A 17003-nucleotide genomic window follows, 5' to 3' on the forward strand; every position below is an offset into this window, starting at 1 on the left:
AGTAGGCAGGAAGGAGGTGGGAGGTTGTGATATGTGGAGCTAATGTGGGTATGGGAAAGAGGAGAGAGCAGAAAGAGAAACAGGAGCCAAAAAAAAAAAAAAAAAAAGTGCTAAAGGAGCTTGCTGTTGGAGTGGAGAGATGAGAAACCAAGAAATGGAGAAAAACAAGAAGGAAAAAGGGGAAAAGAAAAAAAAGTAACCAGATAAAAATTAGAAAAAAAAAAAGCAAAGAAAAGCCCCCAGGGGTCCCACTGCTTCAGCTGCAAAGAACAGGGAGTGGCCCTCAGGCTGTGCAGTATAGCCTGACTATAGGGGGTACAGATGTCACACAGTGCTAGGTATTCAGAGGACAGGAAAAGAACATAACTATAGAGAGATGAGAACTGAGAAATGAAGAAAGACAGGAAGGAAAAAAGAGAAAGAGGAAAAACGAAAGAAAAAAGAAATGCCCCCAGGGATCCCACCAGCCGTGGAAGTGGCTCCTAAGCTGTGCAGCATAGCCCAGCTAGAAGGGGCTCCCAAACTAAGAAAAAGAAAACAAACAAAACAGAACAGAACAAAATAAAACAAAGCAAAAAAAAAGCCCTGTGGATCACACCAGAATGGTATCTCAGGCTGGGGGAGTGGTTCCCCAGTCCAGCAGCATTTCACAGCCTTTCAAGAAGAAGCAAAGATGGCACACAGAGCCAGGTGTTCAAGAGAAGGGGTGGATGGAGTGGGAGGCAGGGAAGAAACTGAAAGAAACAGCACCAGACAAACGGCACTCAGGTAGCCAGCCAGTGTGGGTAGGGTGAATTCAAGCCGCCTGGGTAGAAGCAGTTGCCTCCTGGCCAAGAAACTGCAGCCAGCGGAAAAAAGAGGATGCCGAGGAGGGGGAGGGGAAAAGGGTGCAGGTTAGGAAACTGTATATAGCTGGTCACCGGGTGCTCTGTCTCCTGCTGGGAACTTTGTGAAGCTGCTTTCCTGTACTCCCTGTCTGCAGATCTCTGATGTAGGCAGGTGGAATCCAAGTGGCATGGACGCCACACTTCCCGGCTGGCAGAGCCACCACTGCCAGCCAGGAAGCACGGAGGTAGAGCGACAGGGAGAGGATGGGGGTGGGAAAGTGTGTATCGCTGGTTACAGGGTGCTCTGTCTACTGCTGGGGGCTCCGTGACGCTGCTTTCCCATGCTCCCTGTCCGCTGATCTCTGACAGTGATCGAAGATGGTGGATCCATGCTGCATTAGCTGATAGGGAACCTCTGCGTGTATCTCTCCTAGCTGTCTCTGTAGGTTTCTTATTCCATTCGGTGCTTGGCTGAGTTCTTTATCTCTTCATTTGACGCTTCAGATTCCAGGAGTGATGTTTGTCTCTGTTTTACTTAGTTTTTGGGGTCTTTGCTGGGGACGGGCAGTGTGGTACATCTGTGTATGGTGCCATGTTGGCTGGAAGTCTCTTCTATCAGACTTACGATTCCCAAATATTTTCTCCTGTGCCATAGGTTGTCTTTTCACTTTGTTGATAATGCACTTTGATGCTCAACAGTTTTTACTTTTGATGAACTTCAATTTATCTGTTTTTTTCTTTTTTTGCTTGTGCTTCTGGTGTCATATCTAACAATACATTGTCAAATCCAAGGTCATGGAGATTTACCTCTATTTTTTTTCCTAAGATTTTTATCTCTTATATAACCCAAACCAAACCCAACCCAGTGCTGTTGAGTCGATTCTGACTCATAGCGACCCTATAGGACAGAGTAGAACTGCCCCATAGAGTTTCCAAGGAGCGCCTGGCAGACTCGAACTGCCAACCCTTTGGTTAGCAGCCGTAGCACTTCACCACTATGTCACCATATGCAGGCTGTGAATCAATTTTGAGTTAATTTTTGTATACGGCATGAGGTAGGGGTCCAACTTCATCCTTTCACATGCAGTTAACCAGTTGTCTCAACACCATTTGTTGAAAACATTATTCTTTCCTCATTGAATGGACCTAACACTCTGGTCAAAACTCATTTGGCCATAGATGTATGGGTTTATTTCTGAATTCTCCATTCTATTCCATTGGTCTAAATGTCTATCCCTTATGCCAGTACCACAATGTTTTGATTACTGTAGCGCTGTAGCTTTATAGTAAGTTTTGATATCGGGAAATGTGAGTCTCCCAGCTTTGTTTTTCATCTTCAATATTGTTTTGGCTGTTCAGGACCCTTGCAATTCCACATGAACTCGCAGATCAGCTACCTTTCTGCAAAAAACGCCATTGGCATTTTGACAGGAATTGCATTGGATATGTAGATTGCTTTGGGTAGAATTGACATCTTAACAATGTTAAATCTTCCAAATCATGAACATGGGATGTCTTTCCATCTATTTAGGTCTCACTTAATTTTTTTCAGCAATGTTTTGTAGTTTTCAGTATTTCACCTCATACATTTATCCTTAGGTTTTTTTTTTTTTTTTTAGGTGTTACTGTAAATGGAATTGCTTTCTTAATTTCCTTTTTGTAGCATTCATTGCTGGTGTACAGAAACATAGCTGGTATTTTATGCGCTGATCTTGTACCCTGCAACTTTGTTAAATTCATTTATTAGTTCTAGTAGCTTTCTTGTGGATTCTTTGGGATTTTCTATACGTAGGATCAGGTTATCTGCAAAGAGATAGTTTTATTTCTTCCTCCCAACTTGAATGTCTTTTATTCCTTTTTCTTTCTGGCTAGGACTTCCAGCACAATGTTGAACAGCAGTGGTGAAAGCAGGCATCACTGTCTTGTTTCTGATCTTAAGGGGAAAGCTTTCAGTTTATCTCTATTGAGTATGATGTTAGCTGTGGGTTTTTCATAAATACCCTTTATCATGCTGAGGAGTTTCCCTTCTATTCCTAGTTCGTTCAGTGTTTTTTTTTTTTTTTTTTAATCATGAAAGGGCGCTGGAGTTTTTCAAAAACATTTTCTGCATCAGTTGAGATGATTGTGTGTGTGTGTGTGTGTGTGTGTTTCCTTTTTTCTAGTAACGTGGTGTGCTGCGTTGACTGATTTTATGTTGAACCACCCTTGTACTATGAAAATCCCACTTGTTCATAGTGTATAATCCTTTTAATGCAGTGTTGGACTTCACAGATCAGCTTTGAATTTGTCATTTAGTAACCTCGAGGAGGGCGAACCAGGCCCCTCTCAGAGCCTCAGTTTCTTCATCACTACAATGGGGTAATAATAACACCTGTGAGGCTTAAATGAGATGATGTGTGCAAAACGCTCAGCTCCCAACGTCAGCTCTTCTTTCTTTCCAGCCTTTGTTCTATCACATGTCCATTGCCCATGAAAAAATTCCAGCTCCCTCCATGACAGGTCCTGTCCAGCTGCATCTTGTTTCTCAAAATCTGCTCTCACAGGGCCTTTGCATGTGCTGGTCCTTCTGTTCAGAACACCTGCCCTCAACTCTGTCTGGCTGACATCTTTCCTTCAGGAGGCCCTCCCCTGCCCTTCCCCATTGCAGTCAGCCCCGCTGGTGGCCTCTTGCTGAGCCTGTGCCTCACCAACCATGTCTGTAATTATAAAGTTTCTGGTGTGATTTTTGCTCCCCATCTGTCTCCTCAGTTGGACTGTGAGTTGCATGAGGGCCGGCCAAGTCTGCTGTGGTCACCCCTATAACCTCAGGCATCCCCAGTCAGCTCCCTCCTCAGCAAGCCCTCAGTGCCTGCTCCCCTGCAGTGGGCAGACAAGGTCCAGAGCCCCTCGGACAAGGACCAGGAGCCCAGTGTCCAGCACCAGCCCCTCAGGGGGTGTCCTGCTCCCACCCAGCCATCTGTCTCGCATATCACAGAGGCCAGCTGTATGTTACTTTACTGAGCAACGGTGAGGCCAGGCCTGGGGATCAGCCATGAACAAGCTAAGCTTGAGGCCTCCCTGTGAAAATGGTGTGTGGTGGAGGCATCTGACCTCCTCCAACTTCACAAGGGGGAAGGAGAATCAAGACCAACAGCCCAAGGCTGATTGCTATGAGGCAGAGGTCAGACATGCCTCTTCCCTCCAAACTTTTTACCAATTCTGACACCAACTGTCCCTCCCACAGCACGCTCTGCTGGGTTTGATAATTCACTGCAGTGGCCACACAGAACTCACAGACCGTACTCACGATTATGGGGTTTATTAGGGAAGTAACAGGTTAGAATTCAGGCTCAGGAACACTCAGGAGACAGTTCCTGATCAGGACAGCCTCTTCTCAGCTGTGCCCTCCGATATACCTCTGCCTGGTCCCTTGACCTCTGGCCTGCTCAGCAAGTGTTCCAAAGCTCTTTTAGTTCTGCTAGTAAGTGCCCAGAGGCACCCCATTCTGCCAGTAAACCTCAGCCCAAAGGCGCTCAGCTCTTGCTCAGTGGGTCAGCACACCCACTGTAGCTGCTTTGCTCTGTGGGCCAGGAAGGCCTTGTGCCATCTTCTGGTTCAGCTGCCTCTGCTGCGGCCATTTCTCTGCAGCTGCTTCTTGCCGTCTCTTGCCCTCTCTGGTGTTACAGCTCTCTCTGTATCTCAGTTTCTCTCTCTAGGTCTCTGTGTCCTGGTTCCAGGAGCTTCTCAGCAAGATATCCCGGGTCCAGTGGATGTGCTGCACTCCTGGCTCTTCTTTCTTGGTGGTAGTAGGTCCCCCCACCCCCAACCCTGCTCTGGGATTGACTGCTCTTTTGAGCCTAGCAGGATGGCAAAACTGACCAATCCCCTTCTTAGGGTTCTATCCCCACAAGCGTGCCACGAACCTTGTCTACATTATTAGCAAGCTATCCAATCCTTTGCGTAGGCCACAAGCACCTCATTTGCATAGTCCTCATTCAGTCATTTGATGGGAGTTACAAAGACTATAGCTAGAAAGACAGTGAGCAAGGGGGCCCCATGCCAGAAAGGAGATGAGGGGATCCTGCAAGTGCCACTCAAGAACACTACCAGTGTCTGGACCGTGCCCAGCCTCCGTCCCGTCTCCCTGCACTCCTTATCGGGGACAACACCTTGAGTGCAGCACTGACTGCTTTCCAGGTCTTGTTTACAAGTATGATGACCACACAGCCAATGTCCCTGAGGGTGGGGCTGCAGGACGTGCTGCCACTACCCCAGAGGGCACTGTCCCCCCTTTACGGATGAAAAGAGTGAGGGAGGAGCAACCCGCCTGATCCCTGAAAGTGGTGGAGTGTTCAATGGGGCCACCTCCTGCAAGGGTGCCCCTTGGGGTCTGAGGCAGAGGTACTGGCTCAGAAAGCTGAGGAAACTGAAAAACCGAAGAAACTCTTGTACGCAAACACACACACACTCACACAAACATACATACACAGAGACACACACTCAGACATACATAAACAGAGACACATTCACAGACACACACACTTAGAGACAGACACACACACACTCAGAGACACACAGACACACACATAGACATACAGATACACACTCACATAGAGACACAAAGACACACTCAGACATACAAACACAGACATATAGATACATGCTTAGAGACACAGACACATAGACATACAAATACACACTCACAGATACACATGGTGTGCACAACTGGGAGCACCCTCACTGGGGTGTGTGAGTCCTGCCCCTTGCTCTAGGTCTTGGCACCCTCCCTCCTGGCACTGCTGGGTCCTTTCTGTCCAGCCCAAGCCCTGAGCCCTCCTCCACCCTCACCCCACTATGGCACCCCTAGGCCCACAGGCTAAAGCTCAAACGGACCCAAGGCCCCATGGCGGCCTCGGCGCTGCCCCCTGCCTTATCCCACCTCCCTTCCTTTGCCCACGAAGGCCTCACCCTCCAGGACCCTCTCCTCTGCTTTGAGATCCATCTCAGGGACCCTGCGAGTGCCGCCACTTCCCCGGGGTGAACACTGACCCTCCGTGTGTGTCTGTGCCTGTGTGGTGGTGGTGGGGGGAATCCATGTATGGGGGGGCAGCCCTTGGCCCTCATAGGGTTCCCCATGGGAGCTCCGCAGGTGCAGGCAGGGCGGGATGCCACAGACCCCGGGACAGGTGGGGAGGCCCGTGGAGGGTGGGCGACCCTGAAGCATACGCTGTCCCCACCCAGCAGGATGGACCCCTTCGCCGACACACTGCGGCGGCTGGGGGAGGCCTTCAGGTCGGGGCGGACAAGGGCGGCCGAGCTCCGGGCCGATCAGCTTGAAGGGTGTGGGCCGCTTCCTGCCGGAGAACAAGCAGCTTCTGCAGGACGCGCTGGAGCAGGACCTGCACAAGGTGGGCGGGGCGGTGGGGTGTCCGGGGCGTGCCGGGCGGGGCTGAGGGGCGGTGCACGGGGAGGGAGGGAGATATGGGGCAGGGCGGGGCCGGGGGCGGGGTCGACGGGGCTCGTCCTCACTAGGCCTGGAGGTGTCCCTCCTAGGAGTGGCTGCATCTTCCTCCCCACCCTGTCCCCCCGTATCTCCTTTGCACCCCAACGGTGACAGACTGTCTCCTCAGTTGAGCAGACCATTACCTGGCGCTCAGCTTCTGCCATGCATGCTACAAGGTCAGTTCACTAATACAGCCACGACTGTGGTCCTCATGTCACAGATGGGGAAACTGAGGCTCGCGGGGGTTAAGTCACTTGTCCAAGGCCACACAGCCTGTAAGTGACAGAGCCAGACCAGGAACTCAGGCAGACAGCCTGTGCTCCTGGCCCCAGACGCTTAGTGCCTGTAGGACTGCTGCAACACCCATACTGTCCTTCTTCCCCCTCCCTCAACTGCTGTGGGCCTTGACCTCCCCCTACCCCCTCCACAGTCAGCCTTGGAGTCGGGCATGTCTGAGCTCATTCTTTGCCAGAATGAGGTTGACTTGGTCTTCAAGAACCTGCACAACTGGTTGAAGGGTGAGCCAGTGTCCACCAACATGGTGAACCCTGGGTGCCCTGGTGGCACAGTGGTTAAGTGCTTGGCTGCTAACCAAAAGGTCAGCAGTTCCAACCCACCAGCTGCACCTTGGGAGAAAGATGTGGCAGTCTGCTTCTGAAAAGATTACAGCTTTGGAAACCCTATGGGGCAGTTCCGCTCTGTCCTCTAGGGTCGCTATGAGTCAGAATTGCCTCTATAGCAGTGGATAGATGGGGGCGTGGGGGAGGATGGGGGGGAGCCCACGCACAGGCAGCTCCAGTCCTGGCCCCTGGCTGCCCCTGTGCCCTGGCAAGTTGCTGGACCCAGTGTGTGCAGGGAGTTTGAGGTGTTCCTCACTGCCTCACCTTCCCTCCTGCACCCCAGTTCCTGAAGCTGAGCTCAGCCTTCATTCGGAAGGAGCCCTTCAGCCTGGTCCTCATCATTGCCCCCTGGAATTACCCACTGAACCTGACACTGGTGCCCCTGGTGGGCGCCCTCGCTGCAGGTGAGCAGAGGGCCCTGTAGCCCCAAAGAGGCCCCAGACTCTGTCCATGGCATCTCTGCTGTCTGGTCCAGCCCTGGAGGGAGGTGGGACACTGGCCTCCCCTCTCCTGCCTGTCTGTACCTGCAGGGAACTGTGTGGTACTGAAACCCTCAGAGATCAGCAAGAGTGTCGAGAAGGTCCTGGCCAAGGTGCTGCCCCGATACCCAGACCAGGTGAGGGTGGCCCACCCCACCAGAGTCTGGCACCCCCACATCCTGCCCTTGCCAGGGGGTGGGGGTACATCTGGGCCTACATCCCACCTGTGCCCCCCCCCGCCCCCACCACAGAGCTGCTTCACAGACATGCTGGGCAGGCCCAAGGAGACTGGACAGCTCCTGGAGAACAGGTTCGACTACATCTTCACAGGTCAGAGTGGCTCGACTACATCTTCACAGGTCAGAGTGGCCCAAGCAGGGTTGTGGGATGCAGGGAAGGAGTGCAGGGCAGGACAGCGGAAACAAGGAAGTGGAGAGGCTGTGGAGGAAAGAGGCGGTGGAGGGAACCATGGAGGGAGGGGGACTGCCAGGGAAGGTGGGCATGGGAGGCCGGGACCGGGAAGGAGCAGGGTCCTGCAGAAGGGAAGAGAGCAAGAGGCAGGTTCCTGGACAGTTCCAGGCCAGGAGAGGGTGGGTGCCTCCTCCCATGTCCCCAGGGAGCCCCTGCAAGAGCAAGATTGTCATGGCCCCCGTGGCCAAGCACCTGGCTCCCATGACCCTGGAGCTGGGGGGCAAGAACCCCTGCTACGTGGATGATGACTGCGACCAACAGACCGTGGCCAACCTTGTGGTCTGGTTCTGCTGCCTCAACACCGGCCAGACCTGTGTGGCCCCCGACTACGTCCTGTGGAGCCGTGAGATGCAGGAGTGCCTGCTGCCTGCCATGCAGAGCTCCATCACCCGCTGCTACAGTGAGGACCCCAAAAGCTCCCCAGACCTGGGCTACATCATCGGGGAGAAGCAGTTCCAGTGGCTGTAGGGCCTGCTGGGCTGTGGGCGCGTGGCCATCGGTGGCCAGAGCGATGAGAGCCAGCGCTACATTGGTGAGTCCTGCTGGTGGGGCCTAGAGGTGCAGGGGGAAAGGAGGTGCAGGGGGGCAGGGAATGCAGGGGGAGCAAGGAGGGCTCAGGCTCACAGGGTGGCTCTAGGGTCAAAGGGGGGCACAGAAGGGGACAAGGGGGCAAGGGGTGGTGCAGGGGGCACAGAGGGGTACAGGGTGATGTGGGAGGACACAAAAGGATGCAGGGACACAGGCTCTGGATGCCAAGGCCCTTCTGCACTGGAGGGCTCACAGCGAGCCACGCATCATCCAGATACCTCGTGCCTGGGGCTCCCTTGGTCCCAGCGCTGAGATCCCCCAATACCAGGGCACCCATCCCTCAGTCCTCCCTGGAGCATCTCTCAGCCTGGAGCTCCGGCAGTGGGACCTGTGACCCTCAGCCTGCTGGGTCCCGTGGTGGGTGGGGTCCTTTGACCCTCAGCCTCCTGGGTTCCACGGTGGGTGTGTCCTGTAACCCTCAGCCCCCTGGGTCCCGCGGTGGGTGGGGTCTCTGGCCCGAGTTGAGTGTACCCTGTGCCACAGCCCCCACAGTGCTGGTGGACATGCAGGAGACGGACCCGGTGATGCAGGGGGAGATCTTCGGGCCCATCCTGCCCATCGTGAATGTGCGGAGCCTGGCCAAGGCTGTGGACTTCATCATCCAGTGTGAGAAGCCCCTGGCGCTCTATGCCTTCTCCAACAACAGCCAGGTGCGGCTCTGGAGACTTGGGGCAACAGAGGGGCAGAGAAGGGTGAAAATGGGGACCTGCCCTGCTGCGGCCAACCCTGGGAGACCATGAGTATAGTCCAGGACGCCCAGTACAAGCGTGCCCTGTGCAGAGGCACCTGGCAGAGGGGCCCTCCAGGTGCAGCCCACCAGCCATCCACCCTGGCCAGAGGAAGAGGTGCTCTTCCTAATGGGCCTGCCCAGAGAGGGCCCTTTTCCTACGTGATGCAAAGGTTCTATACGGGAAGCAGTGGCCCAGCAAGGCGTGGGAGCAGAGCCCAGCCAGAGGTTGGGTGGGCCGCCGAGTTGCTTGGTGCTGGCTAACCTTCTTGCCTGTGGTCACGGGCCCACCCTCAGGCTGCAGGCTTTCCTCCGTCTTTGCACCATGATCTGAGTAACCACCAGGGCGCGCCAGGACACCCCAGATATGATCATGAAGGCACTATCATTTTTTAAAAAATATTTTATTTTTGTTGTTATTGAAAATATACACAGCAGAACATACCCGATTCAACAGTTTCTGCATGTACAATTCAGTGACATTGATTCCATTCTTCAAGTTGTGCAGCCGTTCTCACCCGCCTTCTCTGAGTTGTTCCTCCTTCATTAACATAAAATCACTGCCCCCCAAGGTTCTTATCTAATCTTTCAGTTGCTCCTGACAATCTGATCCCCTATACACAGATCTTAAAAGTACAATGCTCAAGGGAAAGGGCTATCTTGAAAAATGTGCTTAGAAGAGAGACAGCCATTCAGTAGGGGGTGGAAATAGGGAGGTGTTGAGGACATGTGACCCTTCCGCCTCCCCTGGGGGATGGTCAGGACCCCGCCTCGCCTACCTTAACCCTCAGGTGGTGAATCATGCTGGAGCTGACCAGCAGCTTCGGTGGCAATGAGGGCTTTCTCCACCTGACTCTGCCATCCCTGCCTCTGGGGAGAGTTGGTGAGTCCTCGCCCTCCTCCACCCATCCAGCCCCCACCCCCTACCCCTGGGAGCTTGGGTGTGGCACCCCTGGCCCAGGAAGTCCCCATTTTTGCCTCCCCATACTGTTCAGCCTTGATCTAGACCCTGGGCTCTAAAGCCTCAGTTTCCCAGACTGTAAAATGGCTCTTAGAATGGCCAGCTCTCTCCAAGGTCCTGCCAACCTCTGGCTTGGGCTCGGGGCTGCTGCTGAAGCTGGCACGGGGTGGGGGTGGGGGCTGGGATGGGGGCTTCGGTAGGTGGGGATGGGTGGGGGTGGAGGTTGGGATGGGGGCTGGGGGGCTGCCAACACTGGCCCTCAGCATTCGTGTCCACACAGGCCACAGCGAGATGGGCAGGTACCATGGCAAGTTTACCTTTGACACCTTCTCCCACCACCGTGTCTGCCTGCTCTCAAACACAGGCCTGGAGAAGCTCAATGAGGTCCACTACCTGCCCTATTCTACCTGGAGCCAGCAGTTCAACACCTGGGTCCTGGGTTCCCAGAGCTGCACCCTTCTGTGACAGCCCACCCGCCTCCAGCACCCTGCCCCCAGGTACCTCCTCCATCCTGCTGCTCATGGCTGCCTGGTCCAGACCTACCCTGGGCTGCCAGGACCTCCTTATGGGTGTCTGAGAGATAGGTGTACAGCCCAGTAGAATAAACATCCCACCCCTGTTGCTTTGTCTGAACAGACTCCCTGCTGGGCAGGACCTCTGGGTGGTTGGCCCAGCCCCTTTCAGGGCCAAAGTCCCCTCTGCAGCCTCCTGACAGATTCATTGACCCTCTACTTGGATATGCCTGGTGATGGGGAACTCACCCCAAGCAAAGTTGGGCAGTTCCTGTGGCTAGAAAAGACTCCCTTGTGCCGTATCTGTAAATAAGCTCCCAAAGACAGAGAAATTTCTCCCTTCACAGCTGGTTTGGGGAACTGGGTATGTCTTACCTGAAATGATCTGATCTTAAACCTAGATTTAGCCATTCAGTAGTGTCTGTCTCAAGTGCCTCATTGACAAAGATTCTGATGCTGTGTGTGGAATCAATAGGAAGGAGGGCAATGATTGATTGGTGATGTCTGCTAGGGGCACAGGGGTGTGTGTGTGTGTGTACATGTTGACCACATCTGTCTTCCCTGCTCTAGAGTCCCAGGGGGAGATCAGGTCTGACAGGATCTAAGCCTGGCCTCCTCATCTGACAGATGGGGAGCCTGGGGCCTAGAAGCAGGACAGGGTTTGTCTTAGTTATCTTGTTGTTGGTGTTAGGTGCCAATGAGTCAGTTCTGACTCATAGAGACTCTATGTACAACAGAACAAAACACTGCCCAGTCCTGCGCCTTCCTCACAATCATTATGCTTGAGCCCATTGTTGCAGCCAGTGTGTCATTCCATCTCGTCGAGGGTCTTCCTCTTTTTCACTGACCCTCTACTTTACTAAGCATGACGTCCTTCTCCAGGGACTGATTCCTCCTGATAAGTTATCTAGTGCTGCTATATCAGAAATACCTCACATGGATAGCTTTAACGAAGAGAAATTTATTCTCTCACACTTTGGGAAGCTAGAAGTATAAATTCAGAGTGCCAACTCCAGGGGGAAGGCTTTCTGTCTCTGTTGGCTCTGGGAGAAGGTCCTTGTCATTGGTCTGCCTCTGGTCTAGGAGCTTCTCAGTACAGGGATCCCAGGTCCAAAGGACGCACTCTGCTCCTGGCACTTGTTTCTGGATGGTATGAGGTCCCTCTTTCTGCTTGCTTTTTTCTCCTTTTATCTCTTATAAGATAAAAGGTGATGCAAGCCACACCCCAGGGCAACTCCCCTTACATTAGGTCATGGCCATGACCTGAGTAAGGGTGTTGCATTCCACCCTAACCCTTTTTAATATAACTTAATCTTGCTTCATTAACCACGGGCAGAAATTAGGATTTACGACATGAAGGAAAATTACATCAGATCACAAAATGGAGGACAACCACACAATACTGGGAATCATGGCCTAGCCAAGTTGACACACATTTTTGGGGGACAGAATTCAATCCATAACAGGGCTGAACTGAGTGTATACAGCAAAGCAGGGGCAGAGGAGCTGAGCGATTGTGGGCTTTACTGAAGAGTGGGGTGGGGGATCAGAAGACACGGTGACCAGTCTCTTTCCCTAGACCTCACCCTGGGACCTGCTCCCAATCCCCCCACTCTTGCTTCAGTGGGTTCCTTACCCCTCAGAGCCATGGGGGAACTGGGCAAGTGGTCTGAGGTTGAGGGAGCAGGGAGAAGTACGGCCCGCCACTCCCCTGGGTACTGCTGGGGATCTGTGGCTCCAAAGAGTGCAAGGTGGACTCAAAGGAGGTGATTAACAGGGGTTTGTTGGTGGGTGAAGGAAAGAATGAATAACTAAGAGGATGGATGGATGATGGATGGATAGATGGATAAGGGATGGATGGATGGATATATGGATGAATGAATAGATGGATGGATAAATAGGTGGATCGATGGATGCATGAGAGAATGGCTGGATGACTGGATGGATGCATGGGTAGATGGATGAATGGATGACTAGGTGGGCGGATGGATGGGCGGATGGGTAGATGGGTGGCCGGGTGGGTGGGTGGCTGCGTGGCTGGGTGGGTGGGTGGGTGGATGGATGGATGGATGGATGGATGGATGGATGGATGGATGGATGGATGGATGGATGGATGAGAGAATGGGTGGGTGGGTACATGGGTAAGTGGGTAGGTGGGTGAATGTATGAGGAAGGGTAGTTGGGTGAGTAGGTGGATTTATGGGTGGGTATTTTTTTTTTTTTTTAGGAAGCCCAGGTAGAACCCGAGTGGTCAATGGGCCTGTGTCTAAGGGATCTTGTCTCTCCCCACTCTTGCCGTGGGAAGTGGTTTCCTCAAAATAACCATTGGACTAAAAAGAGAGAGTCAGAGGAGTTGAGAAAGAATCAGAGTGTCTCTGGGCCACAGTTTGGTCAATGGGCCCAACAAGCAAGGGACAGAAGATGCAGCTCATTGAAGACACTTTGGGTATTTAATGGCCCTTGCCACACCCAATCTTATTCCCTTTGCCCTCTTAGCCATTGGCCATTGGTTCAGATAGGGAACAAAGCTTACGAGGGAACAAAGCTTACAAGGAAAATGTGGGTCTGGAGGGCCACCCAGGGTGAAGGAGCAGTCCTGCAACAGCACCTTGACAGTGCCCAAAGTCAATAGGACCTTTCTCCCACTCTCGGGCCCCATACACCTCCCTCCTCTCCTACTCTGAGGCAGTTTGTGCAAAGGGTCAAGGCCACAGGGTCTGGACTCAGGCAAACTTGGATCTGAGTCCTGGCGCTACCATATACAGGCTGTATGAAGCTGGGCAAGGTATTAGTCCTCTCGGAGCCTCAGCTGCGGATGAGGACTGTCGATAGGACCAAATTCACTTGGGGACCCAATAAGAATTAGATGAGATGGTGCCTGCCGAGCCTTCTGCACAGCCTTGGTATGTTTATTCTCACCACCCCTAAAATAACTTATTTTTTTTCTTTGCCACAGCCCACCACTTTCCAGGAGCATTTCATCCTTGCCCAGTTGGTGTCTGAGTCTTTTGAGGGGCAGAATCCATGTCTGAAGACCAGAAAGGCTGAGCTGATTTGCACAATAGTGACGGGGGGGCGATGGAGGAGAGGGGACAAGAGAACTGCTGAGGAGAGGAAAGGAGCTGGCTAGAAGGGCTGGAATCACTTTCAATGACCCTTGATTGGTGTTCTTGTATCTTGATATGTGAGTCTATGCAGAGACCAGCCACATGGAGCCCCTGGATATAAAATAGTTGGGTTAAATCGCCTTCCCGTGTCCTGGCTCCTTTCTGTGGCTGTATTTTTGGTGCCATCTCTTTCCCACTTTCCAGAGCCCCTGCTGAGCTCCTGACCAGGGATGAGCATGCTGCCTCTCTTACCTGTCTCTCTGTCTATACCGGGCAGGGTTTTATGAAATCGCCAAACCTTCACGCAACACTGAACAAAAAGGCTCTCTCAGTGGGGCTGTGGGAACGCCACGGTCTCTATAACAGGTGTTCTTACTCAAGTTGAATGTAGGAAAACTGAGGCTCAGAAAGGCTAAGTGGACTGGCCCTAAGGCTCTCAGTCTGTGGCTTACAGGGAATTCAAACCCAGGTCTGCCTGCTTCAAAGCTCATAGGCAGGGCAGGACATCTTGTCCCTGGGCCCCAGAGAATGCAGGAAACTTCCTAGGGTCACACAGAGAGACCTGACTTCCCAAATCTTGTCAAAAGACAGGGTCTGCACCCTGCCTGCCTCCTTATACTGCTCCCTGCCAGATCAGAGACTCTTAAGGCACCCGATAGGTGGAGCACAGTCACATGGCTGCATCCTAACTGCAGGTTCTTCTATCTGAAGAGGCTGTTCAAGAAAGGCCAAAAACCAAAGGCCAAACTAAATCCGTTGCCCCTGAGTCAATTCTGACTCATAGGGATCCTATTGGATGGAGTAGAATTGCCCCATTGTGTTTCCAAGGCTATAACCTTTATGGAAGCAGACTGCCACACCTTTCTCCCCAGGAGCCACTGGGCGGGTTTGAACCCCTGGCCTTTTGGTTAGCAGTGGAGTGTTTAACCACTTGCCGCCAGGGCTCATAAGAGAGGCCAAGAGGCCACTAAATGTGACAAGTGTCCCCAGTCACCCTGCTCGAACTTGTCCTACCCAGCCATCTGTTCTCTCTGTCATGCCTGACCAGGCCCCCTCCAGGAAAAAGCGCCATCAAAACACTGAACAAAGACTTTGTCCTGCCTTTTACATTCCAGTCACACTGAAGCATTCAGAGACTTTGAACCCCTGCAGGCCTTGCTCATGTTGCTCTCTCCTCCGGGCACACTTCTTCTCCACCTCTGCCCCAGCCCCAGCCCCAAGCCCACTACGCATCACCTCCTCCGGGGAACCACCTCCGAATTCCACACTGGGTCCTTTGCCCTGGTCTGGCTCATGCAGCACCCAACACATGTCCATCAAGAAAGCGTGGGTTTTTACAAAAGCCAAGCCAGCGTTGGGGAGAGTTTCTGGCTGTAGACAGGCTCCTGGCTGCATGCCTCCCAGCACTTCCCAGGGCCACCGTCACAGCCTCGAGGGTGGTGACAGCAGCCTCTCCTAGTCCAGCAGTCACAGTGTCCTGCCACCAGGAGGCTTGGGGGGTGTACCAGGAGCCAGGTGGGGGTGAGAGGTCAGCTTCAGCCATAGGTGCTGCTTCCTCTTCATGGTTATGGACCAGTCAGAGACCCTGTAAGAGGCGACAAAATGTGATGAGTCCATCCCCATCCCTGCCCCAGGATACCAGCCAGTGGGAGGGAGTGGGGGGCGGAGCAGGCTGCAGTGAGATTGGAGACACCTGGTACAGGAGGAACCATGCCCTGGGTGTGTCAGTAGGCATGGTAGGCAGGTCTGTGGGCTGAAGGGGGGGTAGGCATTGCGGGGTCTCCCAGAGCAGCAGGCTCCCTGCCATCCCACCTACCCTGGGGCTGATGCGGCTGCGCTAAAGAGGGAGCCACCGTGGACCCAGGACCCAGCCTCTTGTTGGGCCCTGTGCGGAGGACATGTGGCTGAGTGGCAGTCTCCTGTCACCTCTGTGGTGGGCACAGGGTCATTCAATGTACTTCAGAGAAATCCCAGGAGAAGTGACGCGCTCCTTATACCTGGGCATCGTGGCCTTGAATCCGTGCCCTCCCTGCCTAGTGACATGTCCGCTTATAAGACAACAGTGGAGCCATGACAGCAGAGACAGGGCCAGGTTACCTTGTGTGTCCCTGGTGCCCAGCCAGATCTGGCACAGTCGGGGCCCCCAAAGTGCCTGTGGATGGGTTAGCAAAGTGTGAGCGTGTGAGAGGGAGAGACACACAGACAGAGACAAAGGGCCAGAGACAGAGAATCAGAGACAGAGATAAAGACACATACGCACACAAAGACAAAGACCGTGCACAGAGAGAGAGAAAGACAGAGACATAGAGGGACACACACAGAGACACAGGGAGAGATAGCAAGAGAGAGAGAGACAGAACCAGAGAGAGAATCAGAGAGAGACAGGCAGAGAGAAAAACACACACACAGACAGAGACAGGGAGCAAGAGAGAGAGAGAGACACAGAGAGAGAGAGACGGAGACAGAGGCGCTGAAGGCCCCGCCTTGGCTTTGCTGATTCCACTGCCCACCCCCCAGCTGGCCGTGAGCTCTCAGCAGCGAGGAGCTGAGCCTGGCCCACCTCCATGTCCTCAACATCAGCCCTGAGAAGTGGTCAGGGACGTTAGCTGAATGAACATCCTACCATCTAAGACCCGTCTCCAGGACTCCAGGCACACCACCGCCCTCGTAGGTCCCAAGCTCAACATGCTCAGAATAAAACCCTCAACTGACCCTTATACCCAACCGGCCCCCTCACCATCCGGCTGTTCCACCCCCCAGGTGCCTTCCCCAAGGCCCCTGAGGCCCCCTCACCCACCACCTGCATCCCCACCCGCCCAGCACAACCAGCTGTCACCCAGCTCTGTTTGGTTTGTTTTTAGGGTTAGGAGTTTCTCCTGCCAGTGTCCACTCACATCCGTGGCGGAGCCACCACTCTCTCCAGCCTGGCCCTGCAGCCGCCGCCCTGGCCTCCTCCCGCTCACTACCCTCAGGCTGGCTCCACACAGCCAGAGGGCCCCTCGCAAATGCAAAGTTGGTCAGTCCCCCCAACCCTCGCAGGCCCCCTGGGGCCCAAACATCCCCAGGTGCCTCAGGGCCTGCAGGAGGGCCCCACCTCCTTCCCCAGCTTTGTCCAGCCCCAAGAGTAGCTCTGTCACTTGCTGTGAGACGCTGCCATAAGCTGTGCATGGGGGTGGGGGGGCGGGGGGAGAGGGTGGTGGCAGATAGCAGCCGGTGGGAGAGGCTGGGG

The 17003-nt window shown here is 53.7% G+C and overlaps 1 protein-coding gene across 1 annotated transcript; it reads left to right on the plus strand.

Moving 5' to 3' along the window:
- The first annotated feature begins 8050 nt into the window (after window positions 1-8050).
- On the plus strand, window positions 8051-14115 carry LOC100667915 (aldehyde dehydrogenase family 3 member B2-like). The gene is given in 5 exon segments (XM_064287666.1): window positions 8051-8411; window positions 8951-9119; window positions 9986-10077; window positions 10436-10652; window positions 13624-14115. Coding segments are annotated over 4 exon segments (807 nt in total). The 3' UTR covers window positions 10621-10652; window positions 13624-14115.
- The last annotated feature ends 2888 nt before the right edge of the window (window positions 14116-17003 follow it).

The sequence above is a fragment of the Loxodonta africana genome, chromosome 7 (assembly GCF_030014295.1).
Source record: "Loxodonta africana isolate mLoxAfr1 chromosome 7, mLoxAfr1.hap2, whole genome shotgun sequence".
Taxonomy (NCBI): Eukaryota; Metazoa; Chordata; class Mammalia; order Proboscidea; family Elephantidae; genus Loxodonta; species Loxodonta africana.